Here is a 27137-nt window from a genome sequence, read left to right as displayed (position 1 = left end):
CATGCAAGGTAAGAAAGTTTTTGTTTCGCTTTAGCGATTCTACTTCTTTTTGCAATTCCACAATTCGATGGTTTAAGTCAGGGGATTCGCGGTAGGTAGCAGCTACAATAGATTGTTTATGAGGATTCAAGAGTGCATCCAACTTAGCCTCTAACCGGGAGATGGTTGAGTCTGATGTAACTGTGTCTTGCAATTTAGCAAACGCTACTGCAGTTTGATAGTTGACTGGTTGTTTAAGTTTTAACGCATCGCGTAGGTTTGGCTTCAGACCTTTGATAAATAAGTTTAGTTTTGTTTCTCCGTCTATACCGAGTTGTTGGCTCAGCTTATCTAAAGTATTAATGTAGGATGTGAGGTCGGTATCCTGCGTCAAGCTGAAGAGTTCCATTTTTTGATTCCACGCTTGCGTCAATCAATGTGTTATTCAATGCTTGCGTTATCATAATATTGCCGGAACTGTTCTTGGAGTTGTTGGAAATCGTTTCTAATGTGGGCGGGAAGGGTTTCATAAAAAACTAAGGCACTTCCTTCTAAATATAAGGGGAACAAAGTTAATTTTCTTACGTCTGTCCATTGGTTATGAAGTGCAATGCGACGGAAACTGGCTAGCCACTCTGTGATGTCTTCGTTTTCCGTTCCTTTAAATGGTTTAGGCTGTAATTCTTGAATGGGTCTTGTTACTAAGCGTTCAATGATTTGTTCTAGAGACATTTTGTTTTGTCCAGGACTATTTGTTGGAGAGCGGCTATCGTCTTGTTTAAATGGGTTGGTTTCGGATATGTCTAACGCGTGATTTGAGTCAGAGGAGGAATCACTGAGAGAGTTGTGAATGTTGTTGGCGGTATCGGAACAAGGATTAGGTTCGGTGAACGGGCAGATTTTTCCCAATCGTAGGTGACTCATAAGTAAATGTCAATGTTTAATTTCAATACTATATCTAGTTCATATACTAATTGCAGGTTTTCGTCTAATGTATTTAAAGTTGAACTATCGAATATCAATCTTTACTTACAGCGCTGAATCGGTCGGTCCAAGCAGAGATGAAATCCACATGAATCAGGGCAGTTCCTCCAAAATGTTACACGGTAACTTTATTTTGAATATTTATTTGTATATATAGATCATAAACCATTAGTCTGAACTCGATATTGTTTCTTTAACATATATAATATTATTACAACATATAATAAACTAATACAACAGGTTCGTTCCTCCTGCGCCACCATACAACTTCCTCTCGCTCTTCCACTGAACTCGCTCACTCTCTGACTGTCTCTGATTCTCTCCGACTGTCTCCTTCTATATCTCCTCCTCTCTGACTATTTTATATATTTTGAGGACGCTAGACGCGTCTCAGTTCGTACACAAGTTGTTTATTAACTATCGTTTCTTGGCGTTTTGTTGAGTGAATTGTTTGTTTATAACTTCTTTTTGTGCACGCTTGAGTGAGTATGGTTATTATCTATACGCTTGAGTGGCGATGGTTGTTACCTTCGTAACACAGATATATATATATATATATATATATATATATATATATATATATATATATATATATATATATATATATATATACATATATATTTATATATATATATATACATATATATACATATATATACATATATATACATATATATACATATATATATATATATATATATATATATATATATATATATATATATATATATATATATATATATATATATATATATATATATATATATATATATATATATACAGTATTAAACATTAATAATAATCAATAATGTTATTTTTTTATAAATATAAGTTTGAAATTAAATATTTTATAAACTAAAAGTGATTATTTCCTAAGTTTTTTTTTTTTTATTGAAATAAATTAAATAATCACAATATAAATTTGTTATAAAGTAATAAAAATTAAAAAAATTAAAAACTAAAGTATTGAAATTAAAGTTTGTGTTCATTTTTATCAACAAAAAAATGTGGCCAAAATAAACTAACCATCAAAACAAAATTAACAAACCTTAATAAAAAAATAAAAAACATAAAAAAAAAAAAATTAATGTTTTGTTGACAATCCTTTTGCTTTTTAGCATTCATTGGTATGATTCTGCATGGAGATCACTAATTTCTGAGTAATCACTTTTGGATCACTATTCAATAATTTTGTTACCGATTCTTTCAGCTGGTCCAGATCGTTTATTTCAATTCTACCAAGATTGTGGTTTAATCCAGATCACAAGTTCTCTATGTAATTGAGATCTGGACTATTGGCAGGCCAAGACATGGTTTTAATGTTGTTTTCCTCAAACAATTGCTTGAAAATCTTAGCAGCATGTAGCATTATCTTGTGGGAAGATTCCCATGTCTTTTAGGAAAATGTCAATAGAAGGCATCAAATAATTATCCAATATGTCTAAATATCTTAGAGAATAAAGCCTTCCATCAAATATTTTGAAACAATCAACACCTTTATAGTTCATGCAGACCCAGATGCCTATACTGCTAATACCATGTTTTGTTCTATTCGTAGAACAATTTAGGTCCATTTTGTAATGTGGTTTTCTTCTCAGCATTACTTGGTTTTTTCTTTAACCAACTTCAACGTTTATTTCATCTCTGATAAGATCTTTGTGCCACATGCTCATAGACCAACTTTTATGAGCTAAATACCAGGTTTTTCTTGTTTCTGATTTTTATCAATAGACGTAGTTTTTTGCAAGCAGCTTGCCACATGTAGTTGTGTTTTTGTAGTTTTACTCTTACTGTGTTTTACTCTTCTAATTGTTTGAGCACTAGCAACAACACCAGAAGCTTTTTGTCCTTTTTGACTGAGATCAGTAGATGATAAACTTCTATTTTTTTCACTATGCGAATAAGTAAACGTTCATTTCTTTTATTTGAAATGCTGAGTCTTGCAGGACCTAGAAGATTTTGAATAGTATTGTATCTTTAATAATGGCAAATTATTCTGCTAAAAGTGGCATGCATTGTTTTAAAATGTTTTGCTTTTTCTCTCATTAAGATGTTTTGTTCATTCATTACTATGATATATATATATCTCTATATATATATATATATATATATATATATATATATATATATATATATATATATATAATACATTATATTTATGTATATATATTTTTATATATATATATATTTATATATATATATATATATATATATATATATATATATATATATATATATATATATATATATATATATATATATATATATATATATATATATATATATTTAGTGGTGTTTGTACCTTAGAGGCACATCAATTGTGCTGCCATCTTAAGTAATGAATTCAAACGGAAATTTTATTTGCATGTATTGGCCATTAAAGGCTCATAATAAGTTGTTTTATCACTGCTTAACACATTTGTTTTGGCAATGAAAATTAATGTTTGTTTCCGGTACCAAAAAGTAACTTATTTAGGACGTATTCTTTTTTTTCTACAACTGTAGGTGTAAACTTTATTTTAAAACTGATTATCAAAATTTGTAAAGCATGTTTTCAGCAACATTTACACATGTTTGAAACTGCTTAACTCCTAACCTATAAGTATTTAGTAGCGATTTTGTAATGGTAGCTAATGTTGTGTACCTTGGTGGTATCACCAAGGTGTAGACTTGTATGATTTTGTAAATACTATTATGAGTAATATTTGTTATAAAAGTATTTTTTTAATTGTTATAGTTTATTATGATATTTTTTTGTTTATTAAGACTTTCTTTAGTCTTATATGATGTGTGTATTTCTTAAATAGTAATTATTTTTCTCAAATTGTTTTTTCTCTTTGATAATTTTCTCAAATTATAAAAAGAGAACAACATACATACCTCCAAGGTACACCACTGGTGGTGTACCTTGACTGTAGTCTAAGCTATTTTTTTAAATTAAAAAATGGGGTGAAAAACTATGTCTGGACCTTTAATAAAAAATCTTTAATAAAAAGAGTAACTAATATTATCAAGTTGAAGAAAATATATTGTTACAGATCATATTGTAAGTAATTTTTTTATATTTATAAAAGTTTGAATATATATATATATATATATATATATATATATATGTATATATATATATATATATATATATATATATATATAATATTGTCAAACGATATATATAATGTATAATATATATATATAAAACATATATTTTGAGATCTTTTATGCTGTCATATTGCTTGTTATTTGCATAAATTTTATTAACAATGATACTCTACACAATTTGTAAAGTCAAATCAGCTAAATTAGAATTTTGAGCTTACTGCCACAAGAAAATATTTTTTTTAGTTTCAAATCATACTTTTATCTGTTGATCTAGAATGTAGATTCTAGCTTCTTTTTTTTTTTTTGCTGTTGTTGAAAAATAAACATTTTTAGTTAATACTTGTTTTTAATCAGTTTTGATCCTAACAACAGTTTGTAGTCTCCATTATTTATTTAGCACAATCTCTAAAGTAAATTCAGCTTACTAGTTGATCATAAGCCAAGTCAGAAAGTTATTGAATCTATTACAAAATATGTTGTTGTTTTTCTCGGAAATGAGTTAAAGATTTGATGGTTTGTTTAAATATAAATGTTGGGGCTTTTTTGAACAGCTTGCTCATTCTAAAAAAAAAATCACCAAGATGCAAATGTTACAGCATTTCTAATTCCTTTCTATACAACATGTTGTATAGAAAGGAATTAGAAATAAATACACTTATAAATTAGCAAAACTTTTCTTAAAAATATATAAATGTGTCTTGGTTGTTATAGAGTAATTGTTAGATTCAAGATGAATTGTTTGAAGTTCTGTCATTTTATTAACTTGATTCAATCATCTTTAATTTTAATTGTTATTTCAATCTTATTACATGCAAATCAACAATAAAATCAAAAACAAACTAGACAATTATCTAAAAGAAGATAAAACAATTTATTATTAGTATATTTGTATGACAAGCATTCATGCCTATACAAATCCAATTTGTAAACTTTATAAATATATGTATATAAATAATAATAAAATCAATTGAAAACAAAATAAATTTTTATTTCTTCTAATTTTCTTGTGTTTGTTTTTTAAAAGTATTTTCTAAACAAGTTTTGATGTAATGAATAAATTTTAAATGTAAATAAAATCACAACTTATTAAAAAGTTTAATAAAAAAGTTCTTTAATTTTTATGTGTTTTAATAGTTAACCATTTTAATATGTAATATTTAATAATTATATCAGTTTTTTTTTATTACAGCACAATTTTGTTGTTGATATTTTTGGATATTTATTAGTTGTACTAGTTTGCTGATTTGTTGTGTATATATAATTATAGTTATTGAAATAAATGACATTAGGAGTTTTTAGCAATCAATCGCAAACAAGCTTTACACATTTAATCACCAATTACAAAACTAGTGTGGTGTACATAGTTCTATGATAAACTCGTTTGAGTTGTTTTAACTTGAAAATTTTGAATAAAAAAATAAACAATTTCTTAATCTTTTTTTAATGTTTATGTTATTGTTCAGTGTAAAATTCTTTGGAGCATTTCAAAATTGTTTTAGTTTAATGGTTGCGTTGGGGTTGGTGTAATAGGGGAAGTGACAGAAGCTGCAAAAAAAGTTATAGAAGACGCCAGAAAGAAAGCAAATGATTTGTTTGAAGCTGCACAAAATACATTAGCTGAAGTTAAACGAGATATTGAAGCAGTACGGGCTCAAATGGGAAAGTGGAAAAAAGGTAATATTGATAATTAAAACTTATCAAAAATTGTTTAAAATTTTTCTTTGCTGCTCTTATTGTTGTTTATATAAAAAAAGACAATCACAGGTTGTTTTTTAATTTTTTTTTAATTACTTATAGTTTCATTATTATGAAATTTTGCTATTTATATACATTAAATATTTTAAAATATCAACAAAATTTATCAATAAAACTATAAACTAGCCTCAAAATATTCATCAGTAGTAAAGTTAATCTGCAGTTGTAGGGAAGGGTTAGGGTAGATAGAAAGGGGATTGTTTTCAAGCCTGAAATGAATTTTCTGAAAAAATTACTAAATTACTAGAGACAAAGCAGAAGCACAATCACAAACCCTTGTCACTGTATAAAATTTAAATAAAATCCTCGTCACAGTGTAAAATTACCTTAAGTTATGTCTGTAGATCTTAGATGAAGTAAGATATTATTATAGACAAATATAAACAGTAAGTTTACAATAAATATTTTTTTAGTTAGCTTTGTCTACAGCAGGTGAGTAAAAAAGTAAATGTAAATTATAATTGCAAAATTCTCCTAGGCATGTCAACCTAATTATTTGATCTGTGTTGAAGCCATAACAAAGTTTATTATTGGCTCTATTTATAAATAAAAAAATTTTTTTAACAATATAGTAAAAGTGATTTTAAAAAAATAAATATTTCCATTTACAAACCTTTAATTTTTAAATTTTACTTTAGCTTTTAGATAATTATTTATAAACTTAATGTTTATAAACAACTATCTTTTCAATTTTAAAGATTTTCTAAGTGTTTTAGATACGTTGAGCATTTTAGCCTTGAGGGCAAAAATTATGGATTTTGACTTTATTTGTAAATAAAAAGTTTAAATAAAATCATAAAATAGTTTTTTTGACAATAATTATTTACAAGTAAAAACATTACTATTCTAAAAATAATAATAGTGGTTTTGGACTAAAAGTCGTTTTCCAAACAATCTTTGCAATTCTATGGTTTTAGAATGCTTTAGCGGTTTAGTCATGTAGAGTATTGAAGACTGGAGAATAAAAATTACAGGTGTTGCAAATTAGTCTATAAGTTCATTGACAAATCTTTTGTGGTTTAGAAAACAAGATAAGGTTTCAACAAATGAATTTATTTAAAGTTAAAAATAATAAATAGCATTTTTACTTTCATAGTACAAATAAGTTTAGTGTAGTCTCTAAAAATTATTGAAATTTAATTATTAAATATCAATATAAAAATAACATAAGAAATTTTAAATTATTAATTGTGTACAACTTGAAATAAAATTGCCGTTATTGGTATTTGTTAAAGTTAAAAATAATAGTTTATAATAAAGATAAAGAGTTATTACAATAATTTATTATTAAGTGGATTTAAGGATGCTCTTTGATAATTTTTTTAAGCATTTTATAAAGTTTCTAAAGTTTTACAAATTTAAATTTAATTGTTTGATTTGAAATTTTTATTTTTAAATTATATATTTAAGTAACTGAGTTTATTAATAAATTACAACCATTATAAACTATTATAATATTAATTTTTCAGTTAAAACCTTGATTTAAATTTTATTGTCGATATTATTTGAAAAAAACACAAATAGTTACTAGTTAAAGTTATAATTTGGTGATAAATAATTAATAAAAGTTACAATAACATATTAAGTTAGTTATTGTTAAAGTTAGCAAATCAAATAGTTCAAATTAATAAATAAATTTAACTAGCAGAAAGCAACCCTTAACACGGGTTACGGTCGGTCTGTTACTTAATTTATAGTGGCTGTTTTCCACAATTTAAAGTTGCGAAACCTTAACTAATACCTTTTTAAGAAAACGCCTTCAAATTAAAAAATTAAACCATCTGTAAAATTAAAATAAATTAATTTACCAATTATTTAATGTTATTTGAGTAATTTACAACTGACATAGGTCATATCAGTGTATGGCATAACCATTTTCCTAGACATTACTAAGTTCAACACAATACGTTTTTAGTTACTTAGACAAAATAATAACACTTCATCATGCTTTAAATTGACGAAAAAGTAAAGCTAAATTCTTGTTATTTTTTTTATAACATGAACTTTAATTAATAAGATTAATATGAAGTGAACGTAAATTATTCATGAGTTATTAATTTTTTGGTATCCCCTTGATACATGTTTCTTTAAAAAAGGAAATTGTCTTTAAAACGTTAAATGTGCACAACTAAATAAATTTATTATAAATAACTAAGCAATTGAGTACAAATACATTTCAAACAAAAAAAAGTTAATTTACAATCAAACATGTGTATAAAAAATTGTAAAAAGTATGTAAACTTTGATCTTTTATGTTGCATTAATGCGTCATATGACAAACCTAAAATAAAAATTGTAACAGATAAGTAGACATAAAAGAAAAAAAAAACAAATCAAAACAAAAATTTATCTGTTTAACAAAAATTTACCAATTTACCTGCTTTTCAGTAGCCTGTTGTCATACTTAAACTGATGTCATGATGCAGCTTGTGGGTGTTGTTTTATGACATTATTTCACGTTGACTTTTAGTAAACTTTAGTTAAATTTAAAAGACATTACAATAGCATTTAAAACATTTTAATTAAAAAGCAAAAAAGCAAATGCTTCAAGGAGCCAAACTAAAAACATTAAAGATAAAAAATCAAATAGAGAAATAAATAAATTGCGTTTATATAGCTAAATAGTCTTGGCTTATAGTAAATTTTAAAAGCAGTGTTTTCAATAAATTAAACTACCAATTAATTATTTTTAACAATAGAATGTTGCATCATATTATGATGATTGATTGGGTAATGAATCAATTTAATTATATTTAAGTTTAATTGGTGAAAAACAAATAAAATTTCAATTAAAAAAGACAAAAACAAACCAAATATACAACAATAAATTCAAATATAAAGTGATAAGGAATGTCTACATACGAATAGCAATGTGCTCTTTCATTTTCAGTATTTAACTTAAACCATGCCATTAGGTGGGTATCACGTTGAGCTGCACGATCTAAAACCATTTGTTCTGCTCCTTCTCTAAAATACACTAATTGATTTTCAGGTAGATGAACTTATGCGTATAATAGTGTGTGACATATGATTTATTGGAATTTCTGCAGATATTAAATTATTGATATCATGTGCTGTTTCAAGCTTATCATCATTTGCAAAGTGAAGTAAAATATGAACATGTGGCAAACCACGCTTTTGAAACTCAATAACCTGAACATGTTTTACAACTTTCCCTAATACACCGTGCTTAAAAATGTCATTGAGAAGGTTATTTAATTTGAGTTTAAATACTCGAATAACCAAGTCAGGTCTATCATTTGCTATCTGACCTGGATATAAATTTTCAGTTATCACGCGCCATTTTGGGTTGCAAGTGAAAGTAATAAAAAGATCTGGTTTACCATACTTTTTAATTATAGCCATAGCATCTTCAAAGTTTTTCTTTAAAGCTCTAGGACTTCCTACATAAGTTGATGGCAAAACTACAACACGCCCTGGTCTAACATTACTATCATTTCCAAGATTGTTTACATGTTCGTTTAAGACATCATACTGCTCGCTTCTCAGTTTGTTTTGGTTATTTCTGATGAAACCAAGGCGCTGGACTTCAATTTTAACATGCGCATCAACAGCATATTGCTAAAACAGTTTTTTGCCATAAAAGAGTGAAGAAAAAAATTATCTAACTGAAAGTTTATAATTGTAATACTGAGATAATGTAACATGATTTCTAACCAATGTAGCACGTTCAGGGTTGTGAACCAATTGATTATGCCAACCAGCATCACCCCTTGGAAAAAATAGAGGATAAACCATAGGATCTAAGTTGGCAGACATACTTGATATAGTTTTAAGAGGATGACCTCTTGGGTAAATAACAACTTCCCTGGAAGCGGTGGTGCACCATCTTCACCAACAAATACAACTTCATTATGTGAAGGAAGATTATAAAGACATTTTTACAACTGACACTGAGCGACCTTCTAGTGCTGCTTCTTCATCTTCCGCTTCAGCCATGTTTTTAAATGCAAGAGCAAATGAGTTTTCTTCACTAATAATAGTTTGCAATCGAAAACATTAAATCACTTAAGCAAAGATCATTACCACGTTGTTGCATTCTAAAATTTACTGCTGCAAGTGGATCATAAATGTATAGTTGATAATATGTTGGCGGAACATCTTGATTTGGTCTTAAATTACCAATGCAATGAAAAACTTGACCACATATTCTAAAACATGGCGGCTCATGATTCATGGGTTGAACTACATTAGCTTCAAATGAAGCAAAAGAAAAACAGGCATTATAATTTCTAATATATTTAAAAAAATTCAGATTGGCATTTCTATCTGCATAGTTTCCTTTAAATAAATCTTCTAAATCTTGGGGAAATGATGAAGGTTGTGACATAACTACCTTTCCATTATGGCAACATAAAAAATGTGTTTCATCTGGAAATTTCTTAGCACCACAATGCTGACAAATATAATTCATTTCTTCTAAATAATTATAATCTGGAATAGTATTACTTCTTGCTATACAATGCATTCTTTCGTATCTAGCAGCAATTCTTGCATTTTGTTGATTATTAATTTCATCTTGCCTAAGCCTATCTCTTTCATTTCTGCAACAATTATTTTCAACTCGCCTAACCAAGCTCTCCTCATTTGGGTTCGAATTATTTGCTGCTTGCCGAGCACCATTTGTCCATTATTAATTTCATCTTGCCTAAGTCTATCTCTTTCATTTGTGCCACAAACAACTTGCCTATTAACATTTCCATTTTCTAAACTAATATCTGCTTCTAGCCTAATATCATCCATTTAAACTTCACTTTTAATTGAAAGTAGTAACAAAAAATCTTAAACGAATCCTGAAGATTACAATCTTTCCTATATAATTTTCTTTCTTATCTTAATAGCACACACAAATAATTTTTATATATAACAGACTGTCATTTAAAATAAATTGTACAATAATCTTATGACTTTAAAAAATATATATGTATATATCAGCTAGGAGATGTTTGAAAAAAAATTAGCTTAGCAAATAACAGTAAAAAAAATTATTAAAAACATGCAATTTTAATAATAAACATACTGCTGACAAAGAAAAATTAAAAAAAAAACGTTGTAAACTCTTTGTTTTTGCAAACTTAAAAATTATTTCCTCAAAAAAAATTATTAGTAAACGTTTTTTTCAAAAATTCACAAAACTTTACAATATTTCGTTCTTCTATACCACATTAATACATCATCTGATAAATCTAAAATAAAAAATGTAATGAATAAGTAAATAAATAAGAAAAACATTACATACAAAAAATGAAAATCAATGCACCTTATAAAGAAAAGCTGTTGTGATTTACCAGAGTAGTTGTTGTAAAATATTATTATTTCATGTTAGCTTTTACAAAATAATTTATGCTGGAACATCATGATTCCAAAATATTTATAGCAAAATCATGTAGTAAACAGAGCTAAAGACAAAAAATCAAATTGAGATAAAACAAATTGTATATATGACAAAATAATTTGTATTGGCTATTAGTGAATGATTAAAAGCAGTGATTTTTAATAAAATTACCTATTTACCATTTTTAACAATAGACACCAACATGAAGATAAGCCAAATGTCTATCAACTCAAAAGATAACAAAAAAACATTACAGCAACAACACACAACAATAGCACACACCATAATATAATATGTATATAACATAACTGAAGTAAGATAACATTTATATATAACAGAACATAAGTAACAACATTAAGCAAAATGTTATTAAAATACATTATTATGTATTCTTTGACACTAAACACTATTGTGTAACCCTCTGTTATAAGTACATCACTTGGCTGGCAAAGTTGAAAAATCTTACTCTACACATTTACCAAGTCACAGCACTTTGAAACAACATAATATAAACATATGTACCAACTTTAAACACAATAAATGTTTTTAAATATGTATATAAGGTTAAATATACCTCATATACATATTTAAACACATTTTTAAAAACAATTGTATAACACATATTAACACATACACAAGCAATAAAAAAACACTTTACATTATTATAAAAACACATTGATAAAACAACTATAAAGCACTTATTACCACATACACATACATATCAAAAATGCAAAAATGCAAACAATAAACGTGTGCAAACAAAAATTTTAAAAATGACACGAGAAAATTTAAAAAGATTCAAAGTAAAAAAAAAATATATTTACAAACAATACTCCTTACCTTTTTTTTTTCATAAGAACTGTAATCCTCATAACAAAATTTAACTTTTACATACAATAACATATTGTATGTTATTTTATATCAATAACTTTTACATACAACAACATATATACAAAATTTTAATTTAATTTTTCTAAATTTTCTAAGAAAGAACAAAAATAGTTAATAGCATCACAGAAATTTCAAAGTAGTAATAACCATTTTATGGAAATAGCATTAGTATAACTTTAAATAACATCCATACCCCTATTTTCCTTCTAAAAAATAAAATAATAAAAATAAAACTGCTAAAAAAAAAACTAAAACAAACAAAATATAAACGATTTGAAAAATTAAAATCCTTTCTACTTAAAATTCTTGCTACTTCATCTAATAAAAATTTAAATCCTTTCTATTTTATCTAATAAAAATATATATTCAACTATTTTATATACTTACTTCAATTATAGTATGATCTTAACGGTGATTATTTATCTTAGTATGATTCTTCATGTAATATATCTAAACTAATAGTTAAATTTCAAAATGAAAAAAAGTTTCAACTCACTTAAGAGATCTTTCTCCAATGACCGTGTGCATTTTGAGAACGCGTTCTTTCAAAGCATAACTAATAAAACAACATTAAACATTAAACGTTTCTGTAGTATTAATATTAAGATTAATTCTAAAACTAAGCTCTAATTAATGTTATTTAATAAATAAGTCTTGTTAAAGTTAGCTAAAGTACAGATATTTATAGTTATATAAATATCTGATAGTTATTTAGTTAATTAAAGATTGATTTAGCTTGCTGTTATGAAACAAGAAACCAATTTTCATTTTATTTCAAATGTAGGTCTTAATGACTATAGAGATAAACTAAAAGCCAGAGAAAAGCAGCTTCAAGAAGTGAGAAAAAAAAAGAGTGGCAATTGTTTTAAAAAATGTGGGACAGGTAAATTTATAATTTTTACAAAAGTTAGTTATTTATATCATAAGTTAAATATTAAATTTATATTTTGATTTTTTGAAATTGAAACATTTTTATAAAAAGATGTTCATTTGTATAAAAATATATAAATATATATATCCTAGTCAGCAAGCTTAGATTGGCCCAACGTTGGGCCAATGCATAGTGATACATCGGCCCAACGTTGAAATTTGATGTTGGCCCAATGCAGGTTTGACCATTGTTTAGGCATTGGCCCAATGTTATTTACAAAATTGGCCTGATCTTGTATACAACATTTACCTAACATTTGCCCAATCTTGTATACAACATAAGCCTAACATTGTATACAACATCAATATTGTATATAACATAGGGCCAATATTGTATGCAAGATTAGGCAAATGTTATTATAAATTAGCTCTATACTAAATTCAACAAAAATGTTGTTTTTGCATTGCTACATTGAAATAAAAACAAAATGTATGATACAAATATGAAATTAAAAAAAAATGTATGATACAAGTATAAAATTTTATTTAGTTTAAATAATTTCTCTGAATATGCATATTGCAAACTCCAAACATAAACCAAAACTCATAAAGTTTTCGATAAAAAAATTCCCTATAAAATTTATTGAGTAGTTTCGATATTGGCTGAGTTACTTGTTATTGCATCGTGTTTACTAATGATACTTGGTGCCCACGACTATCATTTTTTCTTCCACCATCTCTATCACATGCCTGCCTAAGCCATGCTTATTTGACTTCGCAGCTTCTGCAAAAAAATTAGTTGTTTGTTTAATTATGCACCAAAGAAGCATAACAAATTGAATGTAGTTGTGTAATGCAAAATTGAAACTGAAAAAATAACTTTTCTAAACCACTAGCAACATATGCAATCAACATTTTTTCTATTCTGATTTTTTGTCCTCTCCTTGCATAGTTTAATTTTAAAGCTAGGCCGTTTCTAAAAACTATTCTTAGTAAATAACGTATACAATTTCCTTCTTCTTTAACTCCAATTTGTCCCAAATAATTACCCTGCAAAATTATACAACTTGGCAATAATTAAAGTTACTTTTGGTTAGACTAAAATAATATAAAATCTCATTTACAAAAAACCTTTAAAAAGTATTTTGTTTAAAGCACATAATTTGTATAAAGATATTATACGAAATTCATAAACCCATCATAAAAGAATATTTACCATATCGTCGCATGAGAATTATAGGGTTCTATCTGCGTATTTTTATGTTGTGAGAACTTAACTTTTGGTATTTAATTATTAAATGTTTTAATGCTGTTATTCTTTATAATTATAAATTATATATCGTTTAAGTTATTTAGGTTTTATTATCTAACATATATTGTTACTCTTAATACTTTTCAAGTTGTTTATTTTTATTATTAATTACTAATTAAAACTTTAAGTGTTAAATTCTTTTGACATTAAAAAAGGCAGATAAAACCCAATAATTCTCATGCAACGATATGCTTAAGTACTTTCTTGTCTTTTAATTTTTTTTCTAGAGTACTTAAATTCTCTACTGCTTTAAGTAACAATGACACTCTTTCAGGCCAAACATTAATTGGCATATTTTTGTTACTCTTTTTAATTATGCTTAAATTTAAATTTGATGTGTTTTGTAGTTCACCAAGTTGCACTTCAATGCTTGCCAATCATGCCAATAATACCTGCATATCTTTAGGGGATACAATTTTATCTTAAAACAATAAAGTTAATAATATTCTTAAGAAACTATACATCAAATTACATATAAGATTTAAAATTTATGAAAGTAAATAATTAACTAATAAACCAAATAAAATTAAAGACAGAGCAGCAACTTTTTAATGATAAATAATGATATCATCTAAAAAAATATTTTTTTACCTTAGTCTATTAGATAAATCTAAATAAACGTTTATATAATGAATAACAATGAACCATCGGCAACTGTTAAAACTTTAAATTCATATGAATATTATGTTTTCTTTCCTAAGAGTTGATTTCAAATTGATTTCAAAGTTGGTGTAAGCTTTGATATGTTGATTATTGCATAATAAAATGTTCATTAACACTCTGACTTTTTGACCGTAATAAATGAAAAAGTGTTTTAAAAATTGCAAAAGTTAAAGCTATGAATAAAGATTTCCAATTATCAGATAAAAAGACTTTTGAATTAAAACTTACCATTTAATAAATTTTGTTTTTTGCAGAAGTTCAATGTTTAAACATTGAACTTCTGCAAAGAGTTTGGAGTTCCAGGTAAATCCCAAAGTTTATTAATATTTTTTGTATTATTATGTGAAATTGAGGATAAATCATTACTAAAATAATCTGAAGAATCATCTACACCAAGATATACACAATTTTTTGTCTCTTCAATCTTTATTTGGGCATATCATTTTTGCTGTCTTCCTTTTTTGTCTCCAGAGCAGAAGTTTAGTCTTCTGCTAAGTCCAATCTTCATACTATAAAAGTCTATAAATCAATTCATTAATAGTTAAGTTGTAACTAAAGTTAATGTATAAACTTAAAGTTACTAACTGTTGTATGCGAACTAAATATGAACGATATCCAATAAATTCAATTAAAAACTAATAATATCCCTCTGCCTCGGATGATGGAATATATACAGGGTTGTTTTGATTTAAATCAAATGAATAAAAATAATAATTTAAATTCTCATAATTCAATCAATTTATATAGACTAGTCATTGGTCTTATAATAAGATGTCTGGTAATATTAGAAAGCAAACACCAGTAGCAAACATAAGTAGAATTTAGATTCTAGTAACATCACTTTTTGTACACTGTGTTAATATGTTACTAAATAGGGTTTCACAATCAAAAAAAAAAAAATTAAGCAAAAGAAACATATTTAAAAAGTAAAACATCAGCTTCTAACAACTGTAATGCCACCGTAGTAGTCAAATATAAAATTTTATATCTTATGACACCAGTGATGTACAATTTGCAGGTATTAATAATACCTTTATGAACTAAAAATTAAACTATTATGAATAAATACAGAGAAAAAAATTTTTTTTCAATGCTTATTACTGTATGACATTTCAAATGTTTGATTTATTTAATAAAAAAGACATTATAAATATCTTCTTTATTAAATAAATCAAACATTTGAAATGTCAATACTGTAGTAAATATTGAAAAAATATATATAACTGTAAGATCTTACACAAAAATAATTTGATTGTTGCTTTTATTTTTACATTGATAATTTAGATTGTATGTTATAGCCACATTATTTAAATCTTTATTAATATTTCATTATTTAAAAAAAATAAAGTTAAGTCGTGTGAACCTCAAGAAGTTAACTTCTTATGAGAATCCATCTCCACAAGAATCTCACAAGAAGTTGACTTCTTATAAGGTAACCTTCTAAGATTCTTAGAAGATTAATAAATATAGCATATTTTGTTAATTTTTATAATTTAAAAAATGAAAAGATAGTACCAAAACCTTTCTTTACTTTATATAGCAATACCATTTTTTTTAAATGTTATGCAACAAGTTTTAAAAGTATAACAATAAAATAATTTGCAACTACATAGGCCGAATATTGGCTCAACAGCGCTACACCATTAGTGCAAGAACAGATTTTTATAGCAAAATATTGAGCCAATACTAAATTGGCCAAATGTTGGCGCAACACATTACGATATTAGCAAAAAACAGATTTGGAGAAATGAAATATTATGCCAAAAAAAACATCGGCTAAATGTTTGACCAACAGAATAAATTTGCCAATGTTAAAACTTACATTGGGCCAATGTAAGCTTGCTGTCTGGAATATATATATATATATATATATATATATATATATATATATATATATATATATATATATATATATATATATATATATATATATATATACATATATATATATATATATATATATATATATATATATACATACACATTTTATAAAACTAAATATTTTCAATATTTTATTGTATATAAGATACATGGGGCTAATTCTGTTTTCTCCACAATTTTATTACTTAAAATTTTTTTCAAATTTTTGTAACTAATTAGAAATAATATGTAAATTTTCTAATTTTAATAAAAGATAGTAAGAAATAAAGTATTATAAATTAATTCACTGTTTATTTTATGTTTATTTAGGTAGTGAAATAATTTATTAATTAATAAATTTTTTCACTGCTTTTTTTGTTAAAATAGAACGAAAAATAATGGTGTGGCTATTTTTATTTTCTCCACTGTATGTGTGTGTATATATATATATATATATATATATATATATATATACATATATATATATATATATATATATATATATATATATATATATATATATATTAGGGGTATTCAAAAAAAGTGAATTTTCAAATCTAAAAAACCATACCCCCTAAATTTGGGGCAAATGTATAAAAAATGAGCCTCACAAAGTTTGAGCGCTGTCCGATCACTTTTTTCCCCCCCTCAAGTTAAAAATTTAGGGGAAAATTGACCGAAAAGTGGTAATTTTCGGGCGCCTTGAGGCAGGGGTAATATTTTTTTTTTTCAAATTTTTTTTTTTCTGCTATATGTATAAAGGCCTATATTTTTGTTTAAAAATATATGGTTTTTTTCCTACTTCTCAAAAACCTATGTTTGGTGGTATTGAAAATCATGAAAATCAGAATTTTTGTAGTTAAAGTTAGATATATATATATATATATATATATATATATATATATATATATATATATATATATATATATATATATATATATATATTTATAAGCCTTGTGTGTATTAACATATACACACAAGGCCTCTCTAACTATTCCCAAGACATACCAGAGGGAGCAACCAACTTCATTTTGCCAGAAAGAATGAACAGTTGTTGGTTGTGACCTCAGCAATGTTGTTTATCTATATTGAAAAAAACACTATTTATCTATATTGAAAAATCAAAATGAGCAAGAATAAATAAAATTATGAATTTGTATTCAAGTTTTATAACAGAAAAAAAATTTACAAATCTAATAATAATCAAGTTTAACTCTTTATCTTTTTTCGCATCACACCAAGTCCATCATTAAACTTAATCTTTGAAATTGTACCGGATTTTTGTTCTTGTGATCTGAATACAGATCGAACTTTGTCCACAGTTAGCAATCTGTTGTGCTTTTCAGTTTCATCAGAATATCTATGAATATACTGCCCCATCATACCTATTGACCGTTCTGAATGGTCATTTACAAAAATCAAAGTTTCCGCATATTTTTGAAAACTTTTGAAGCATGACTGAGTATGCCAATAGTTTGGTGGAAGTGAGAGCCAGTCTTGAACTCGTTGCTTATCAAACCCAATCATGTCAAAAATCAGGTAAGAAAAAACATCAACCAAGGCAGACAAGGATGGTGGTTTTTTCCCAATTTTTGTATTCATTTTATAAATTTCCTTGATATCTTGCTTTACTTTATTCTCAGGCTTATAATAGTCAGAGCTAGGCATATCAAATGACAGAATTGCTGATGCAATTTTTGCCTTCTCCTCTGATGCTAACTCATCATCTAGCAAAGCTAAAGGTATCATTGTTGAATCCAAATACCAACAGTGTTTATACTGAGACTCTAATACAGCATCGACAGCTATTGGGTTTGTACATACCTTCTTGTACAGATGCATTTGATGTATGGCTGTAATGTCAAGAAAAGGAGCTTTGATGACATCCTCAGATTGTAGATACCATTTTGCATAAAAGCAAACAATAAATTCTGTAATAAGCTTAATTTCAGTTTTCAGTTTATCATTTTCCTGAACAAACGTAAGTTGATTGAATAAAAGCCGAAGCTTTAGGTAATAAATTGCTTTTCCTAAAAATCTTGCATGATGAATAGCACCAGTTTTTCTTACTTTATATGTTATAGGGGATAAGTACGTGACAACTAATTCTGCAAGCTCGCTTCTATCATCTCTTATAATACCTGGTTTACTAACGTATGCTTTGCAAAATGTTAATGACTTCATAGCTGCCTTTTCTAAAAAACTGCTTTTAACCTTATTCCAATCAAACCGTAACAGTAGAACTGAATGATAGTTAAAATTAGGTTCTTCAAAAATATTTTTAAGCTTTTTGAAAAGAGGATTATCAGGTCCACTAGTTTCTTCATTGGTCACTAATTTCCAAAAGTGAAGCATTCTTAATTCAGTCACATGATGCCTACATGCTATTTGGAGGAGATACTTATCCAGTTCTTGAGATATTCTGGAAACTGATCCTTTATTTGTCCCAGTGTTGGATGATGTTGTATCAAAGCATATTCCTCAAGTTTTTGACATAAGTTGATACTCCTTAATTAAGTTCATTACACCTAAGAACTGATCTTCACCAGTGGATGTCGCTAGTGGAGGTACTCCAAGTAGGTAAGTCTGTCCATTAATGTTAACTAAAACAGCCATTCTATCCCTCTTTAACATTTTTCCTTTGTTTAGCTCAAACAAGGTCTTCCCATCAAAATGAATTATACATGGATATGGAGATGCGTCTATGGCTGCTTTAACATCTTCTTTTGAAATTTTTGCCATGTTTTCATTTTCTTTTTTCATTTTTCTATATGCGGTAGATTGACTGCTTTTAACTTCTTTAAGATCAACACCTGATTGATATAGAATTGCATTTGTTACCTTCTGTAAAACATTTGGTGATATATCACAGGCTGTAGCAGTAAGCGAAACATTACCAGCAAAAACATCTTTTGGAATTTTTGCAATTACTGTGTCTGGGTTTTCAGAGACTTCTATATGATACCAATCACCTGGCTTGAAATCAGATTCAATTGAAGAATCATCGCTTAGAATTGTGTCTATAAGTTCAACGTTGGGTACATCATCTCTCAAAATCTTAGGCTGTAAACGATTTTTCTTCCTGATGCTTTCTTTTGCCTAATTAACAGAAGAAATGTAGTTTTAGTTTTTAATTTTAAAATTAGTGGAAAAAAGAATTAACAGAGCTTGAGAAAGAGCTAAAGTAATTAATTAAAAGTATTGAATACCTTTTTTCTATATTTAATATCCTCTGAACCAATAACAAACTTTCTTTCATTTTCCTGATCTTCAAGAAATTTTAGATCTTCAATCTTGTCTTTTAGTGATCTTTTTTTATCTTTACTGATTGTGTCTTTGAGATTAGAATTACCAGCCCAAAAAAGTTTTTTTATTTCAATCTCAAACTCGTTTTGTTTAGCCAAATCACCACTATTTCCCCTTTTTGCATTTTTTTTCAAGTTGGAATAGGACTTATGCAATTTAAAAAGTTTTTTAACTAAACTTAAATCAGTTAACACATCAAATCCAGCTTTAATCCAGGGTCTCTTGATTTTAGACAAAATACATTCACAACAACTCTCCGAACATCTAGAAAATTTTTTTTTAGGGGGACAAGCAATAATACTTGATATTGATACAGATCGACATTGTTGGTTATATATTAAATGTTGAAGTATATCCAAGCCTGTTGGAAGTTGTATATCTAATTAGAAAAATTTATATTTTATAAATAAAATAAATTTTTTAGCAACTAATGACTCATTATAATTCCAATATTAATAAAAATGTTTATACCTGATATAGCTGGTTTTGCCTCTTTTATAATAAAAAGTTCCTTTTTCATTGACCTAAGTTGTGCTTCACTCATTTTTAATGTTTATTGTATGTACTAATCTGTATTTATTAGAAAAATTCAAAGTTTTAAACTATCAGAATTTACACGAAAATATATGTATATAACATTAGGCATAACAGAAAATATATTTTAAAAAATACCAGTTTTCATGATTTTCAATATCACCAAACATAGACTTTTGAGAAGTAAGGAAAAAACCATATATTTTTAAACAAAAATATAGGCCTATATATATATAGCAGAAAAAAAAAATTTGAATTAAAAAAAAAATTGCCCCTCCCTCAAGACGCCCGAAAACGACCACTTTTCGGTCAATTTTCCCCTAAATTATTAGCTTGAGGGGGGGTCAAAAGTGAACGGACAGCGCTCAAACTTTGTGAGGCTCATTTTTTATATATTTGCCCCAAATTTAGGGGGTATGGTTTTTTAGATTTGAAAATTCACTTTTTTTGAATACCCCTAATATATATATATATATATATATATATATATATATGTGTATATATATATATATATATATATATATATATATATATAAATATATATATATATATAATATGTATAGAACCCTTAGATGTTGTCCGAAAGTTTTTTCCATATTTTGTTGACAAAAAGTAAAAAATAAAATGCAAGACCGGAATTTTTTTTTATTATTAATTGATAGACTGCCTGCCCCAACCAAACCCTCAGTCGATGTAGCAGCACTCCCTTGCGGGTCAGGCTAAAAGATAGTAGATGTAGCAGCACCCCCTTGCGGGTCAGGCTATTTGTCAGTCGGTGTAGCAGCACTCCCTTGCGAGTCAGGCTATTTGTCAGTCGATGTAGCAGCACTCCCTTGCGAGTCAGGCTATAAGATAGTTGATATAGCAACACTCCGCGCATGATTTACAGTAAAAAAAATGAAAATAAAAGCATTTTATTAAAAAAAATTAAAAATAAAAACATTTTATTAAAAAAAATAAAAATAAAAACATTGTTTATATTGTTAAAAACATTCAGAATGTTCTGGTCAATTAAATTTGCGTTTTTGTGGTTTTTTTAAAAAATGATTTATTTGTAATTAAATTAATGGTTTTTACTTTCGTCCAATGCGCAAATGTTGGACGAAAGTCAAAAGTAATTAAAAGTGACGTATGTGTTGGGGTAAGAATCACTTTTTTCCTTCCGCTCTTCCCAAAGACAACAAACTATAGATCTATATATATATATATATATATATATATATATATATATATATATATATATATATATATATATATATATATATATATATATATATATGTATATATATATATATATGTATATATATACACACACACACACATATATAAAAATATATATTTATTTACATAAATGTATATATATATATATATATATATATGTATGTATATATATATATATATATATATATATATATATATATATATATATATATATATATATATATATATATAAAACTAGAGGTGCAAAAACAAGAGTTTTTGGAGCACTTAGGAACAGTCACAGAAAAGGAATATGTATTTGCACTTTGTCTAAAAGAGCAAGGGCATCATTAGAAGATCCGCCCCAGATATGGCAACTGTATTCCATACAAGGCCGGATTTGAGATTTATAGAGATAGAGAATAGAATCCGAAGTAAGAAAGTGTCGAGCTCAATAAAGAGATGCAACCTTAGCAGATGCTAATTTTGCAACTGATTTGATATATGGTTTCGAAAAAAGATCGGAAGTAAGAGTTAATCCAAGAAGATAAAGAGTAGATGACTCATCGAGAACATCACCATTCATAAATATAGGAAAATCTAACTTATTACAATAACGATAGGCTGAAAAAAATTGAGTTTTATCTGTACTTAAGTTCACCAGCCACTGTGAGCCCCATGCTGTAGCAGAAGTGAGATCCTTTTCAAGCTCAAATGCCCCCTCCAAGTAATCAGAGGGTGTTGGTTTCTTATCACGACAAGAATAAATGATAGTATCATCAGCAAACAATGCCACCTTAGATGAAAGAATGAGAAGTGAGAATATCTGGAAGATCGTTAATGTAAATTCAAAAGAGTTTAGGGCCAAGGATAGAATCTTGAGGAACCCCTGAAGTTACAGAATAAGAAGAAGAGTGCTGTCCATCAAGGACAACTTTTATACTACGATTGGAAAAGAAGGATTCAATAATCTTAAAGATGATGCCAGATACATCATAAGAAGAAAGCTTATGGAGAAGACCAGCATGCCAAACTGTATCAAAAGCTTTTGAAATGTCAAGAAGGATGGCCTTAACCTCTCCACCTTTTTCAAATGCAGGATAAAACCTATTGGTTATTACTGTTAGCAAATCAGCTGTAGAACAAGAAGATCGAAATCCATATTGATGGTTAGAAAAAAAGTTATTAGATTTAAGATGTGAAATTAAGTGTTTGTTAATTAAAGATTCAAAAACCTTGCTTATGATAGGAAGTAGACTAATAGGACGGTAATTAGACAAATCAGATCGCTCTCCAGAATTTTTGAAGATAGAGATAACAGATGCCTCTTTCCAGCAGGCTGGAAAACAAGACTCTGATAAGCACTTGTTGAATAGTTTTGAGAGTATAGACGACAGCTCCGGAGAACACTTCTGCAAGTCAATAACAGGTATGTTGTCTGGGCCACAAGCTGTAGAAGAGTCTATAGAAGTCTATAGAAGGCAGGAAATCACTTTAGATACAGTAGCTGGAGTGATATTAATGTCAAGCAATGGATCAACCTGTTTCTTTGCAATATCAGGTAGAACGCAACTAGTGGAATCAAGAGATGATATTGATGAAAAGTTTTTAGCAAACAATTCAGCTTTGTCTTTAGGTGAGGTGACAAAGTCTGAACCATACAAGAGAGGTGGAATTAAAGATTTGCCCTTGTTATTGAAATTATTAAAGATTCTCCAGAAGTCACAAGAGCCTAATTTTTGAGATGAGATACGAGATTTCATGACCTGAGAATAGCGGGCTTTGGCGTTAGACAAAACTTTTTTACAATGGTTTCTAGCAGTAATAAACAGATGTCTGTTTTCTGGAGAATTGTTTTGCTGATAGATATGGAAGTAACGGTTTTGATTGGCAATCGCAGCAGCACAGTGTGAGGAAAACCATGGAGGAGAATGAGGCTTGACCTGGAATTGTCGAGAGGGAACAAAAGGTTCTATGCCAGCCTGAATCCATGAAGTTATGTAAGAAGCACATTTGTTGACAGGAAGACAAAAGATTTCTACCCAAGGGCCATCACAAAGAAAATCATGGAAAGAATCCTAGTCAGCTTTACTGTATTTGTAAGAGGTTCGATAATAGGGGGATTCAGGTGATGAAGAAAAATGAGATATTAGTTTTAGAGAGATCAAACTGTGATCAGAAGCACCTAAGGGTGAATGCGGAAAAGCCGAGCACTGACTAGGATCAAAAGCAAGACATAAGTTGATTAGAGAAGATAAATGATTCGGGTTGTTTGGAAAGCGAGTTGAAAGTTGACTATTTGAGTTAGAGTTTGAGAAAGCCAAAAGTTGTAGGCCTTAACGCCTGCAAGGTCACTGACACTAGAGCCAAGCCATTCAGTGTGATGAGCATTAAAGTCACCAACAACAACAATATTGGCTGATGGATAAGGAAAAAGGGTTTGCTCAATATGATCAGAAACAACATCAAAAAGAGTGCAGTCTTGAGATGAAGGAGAGTGATATAGAACAAAGAGAAAGGCGATAGACTGAAGTGGTGCTAAACGAAAGCACATAAAAGAATAGTCTGTGGATTCAAACCTAGTTTCACGACAATTGGGTGAATTCTTACGAATGTAAATGCCGAGGCCAAGCATGTGACTATTGGAGTCTTTACGAATTAGAGGAAGATAACCATCAACACTAAGATCACAAGATGAGACAGCCGAACTCAAATTAGTCTCACAAAGAGCAAGTGGGTCTGGTGAACTTTGCAAGAGATAAGACTCAACAGAAGAAAAGTTACTTCAAAGACCACGAATATTAGTGAATGATAGGTTTAGAGAACTTGGTGATGATGATACTTTTTTGTGTTTTATGGTTTTTGGTACTTTATTCATTTTTAAATTATATTGAAGAACTTGACTCAAAGCATAGATAGTACTCAGAACACTGTTTAATAGCCCAAGCAATTGCCTCATTACTACTAATAAACCCTAAGCCGTAACAAAGGGCTCCAAATGTGGGCTCCGCAATGCACACCAAAAGTACAAACAGGGACACTACCCTTGAGCAACATGGCACTGTTAATACTTTGATATTTTTCAGCTGTTGATAGAATCAGCTTTTCTGAGAGCTACCACAGAGAACGGGAAACCTGACTACCAGCCGGCTTCAGAACCATAAAACTGAGTGTTAGAGCTGTACCCTCATTAGGAGATAATAGAATGAGTTGCCTAGTCATAAAAACAGAGACACAAGCAAAACCCAATCATTGAGTCAAGAAGATCCAGTATTCAACATCCTAAACTGAAAACAATGTATTAAAAATACATCTGCGCCAGCCTAATAGATGAAGAAAGGGTGCAAGGCTGGTCAACAGAATCTGTTTACCCCTTAAGTCTTTGCTTAGAAGGCCTTCTACAAGACAGTAGCTGGATGTATTTAACATCTACCCTTGATGAGTATTTTTATCGAGACACCATCTCTAGCCTTTACTAAACCAAGAGCCCCAAGGCATGGGGAGTTTTAAGTCGGAGTTGGCATCTCCTAGCCTTTGCCTAAAGAGGTGGATCCTATAAGGCAGCAAGACATGAAGCAGATTGTACTGGGTTACATGTTACCAGTAGCAGGATAGCCTGACCTGACACACACCTGACAGCTACCTAACCTGATATACACACACATATTCAAACCATTTATACACACATATATATATGTATATGTGTGTATATATACACACACACATATGCAAACCGTCTGCATTTGAAGTAAATATATTTAAGCTTATAAAAAGTTTCAGCACCATTGAATCACTCTTTCTTTGCCCTCAAAACATGTTTGGAAAAAAAAGGACCCAAGAATGGATAACTTTAAGTTTCTTGAGGGCAAGGCGAGCATAAATAATTTTTATAATTTTTTTTTAGGGCCTAAATAATCTGTATACCTGTACTTTTGATTTAAAAGTATGGTTTTTTTCTTTCTACTCAAAATATAGTATAATTTACATTTAAATTGGCGAAAAAACCTTTATTACGCAGTGCTGCATTGTTTTCATAACCTTTTTTTACAATTAAATTCAAACTTTGTTATTTAGATTCATACTATAGTTTGCAAATGTATATATTCAAAATAAGAATAGAATAAGTCATTTTATGTATGTTTATTATTTGTAATATTTTAATTAAAATAAAATTAAATACTCCTTAATTTATAACTATAATTTATTAATTTGTCTACAAAAACCACACTTCGCATTTTTTACTTTTTTGCAAAATCTTGAGATTTTATTGCAATAAATTTTCCTTAAGTGTAATATCAATGATAATCTGAAAAAATCAAACATGTGCTAAAGTATCTTACATCATTAGTAAATACGCAGTTTTCAAGTGGTCTTTAAAAACAAATTATTAACAATTAAGAAATAAAAAGGTTTTTTCAAGTTTACAAAAAATGTTGATTTTGTAACATATGTGGTTTTTGCATATCATGGTTTAATGCTACTTATCAAATCAAAAAAAAATATTTTTAATATTTAAGAAGATTTTGTAGAAGTTTGTTCTATAGTTAATCTAATTAATCTTTCTTTTATTTGTTTGTGTTTTGTTTATTTCCTAAGGAAGAAAGGTTATCAGACAATCTTTTTTTGGTAAGACTGGTGGAGCTTTACCCAGAAATCTTGAAAGCAGAGCAAGCTCTGTCATCTAATATCAATTTGTTCTGTTTTTTAATCTTCATTATTGTAACAATGAACATATTGCTGCATCATACCGATGGCTCTTTCTGGTCATTGACAACAATAAGGCTATTGGCATAATGTTCAGCCTTTCAAAAATTTGCAGCTGCAAAAAGGCAAATCCTCATCCAATAGAGCTAGTAGAGTCATAGTTAAGTCCAAGTACCGAGTGGTGCTTGTAAAGCGAATCAAGCACAACATCAACTGCTTTTGGATTACAATAAATATTTCTGAATTGTTGCATTTGAAGGATAACTTTAATATCTAAGTTGGGGGCCTTTGACAGATTAATCGATTCTAAATACCACTTGGCATAAAAACAAACCACAAACTCCACAATAATCTTAATTTCTTTTTTGAGATTGTTGTTTCTTCCAACAAAGTCAAGTTAAGAATACAAAAGCCGTATTTTCAGATAGTAAATTGCTTTAGCAAGAAAACAAGCACGATGGATAGCTCCAGTTTTCCTAATTTGAACAGAAGGTGATAGAAAAGTCACGACTAATTCAGCCAGTTCTCTTCTGTCTTCATGCTTTTTTTCTCCTAATATACCCTTTCTTTCTATATATGCTTTGCAAAATTTCATAGAATCTTCAGCAGCCTTTTTGATTATACTAC

The 27137-nt window shown here is 28.1% G+C and overlaps 2 protein-coding genes across 5 annotated transcripts in view; one reads left to right on the top strand and one right to left on the bottom strand.

The window, feature by feature from the left end:
• The window catches only part of LOC136092364 (uncharacterized), a 244938-nt gene that overhangs the window by 88227 nt on the left and 129574 nt on the right, over positions 1 to 27137 (top strand). For all 4 annotated transcript variants that reach the window (XM_065820432.1, XM_065820433.1, XM_065820430.1 and 1 more), the window contains exons 19-20: positions 5559 to 5733; positions 12846 to 12944. In XM_065820432.1, the coding sequence (XP_065676504.1) occupies positions 5559 to 5733; positions 12846 to 12944 (274 nt within the window). The remainder of the gene's footprint in view (positions 1 to 5558; positions 5734 to 12845; positions 12945 to 27137) is intronic.
• Positions 17870 to 20730, bottom strand: LOC136091613 (uncharacterized). Its single transcript, XM_065819319.1, has 3 exons — positions 20544 to 20730; positions 19976 to 20451; positions 17870 to 19865 (listed from the first exon to the last, which is right to left on the bottom strand). Exons 1-3 carry the CDS (start codon positions 20614 to 20616, stop codon positions 19248 to 19250), a joined length of 1167 nt encoding a protein of 388 aa, XP_065675391.1. The 5' UTR covers positions 20617 to 20730; the 3' UTR covers positions 17870 to 19247.

Source organism: Hydra vulgaris, chromosome 15, assembly GCF_038396675.1.
Source record: "Hydra vulgaris chromosome 15, alternate assembly HydraT2T_AEP".
NCBI lineage: Eukaryota > Metazoa > Cnidaria > Hydrozoa > Anthoathecata > Hydridae > Hydra > Hydra vulgaris.
Note: the sequence above shows the minus strand (reverse complement) of the source record. Positions and strands in the feature narration are given on the sequence as shown.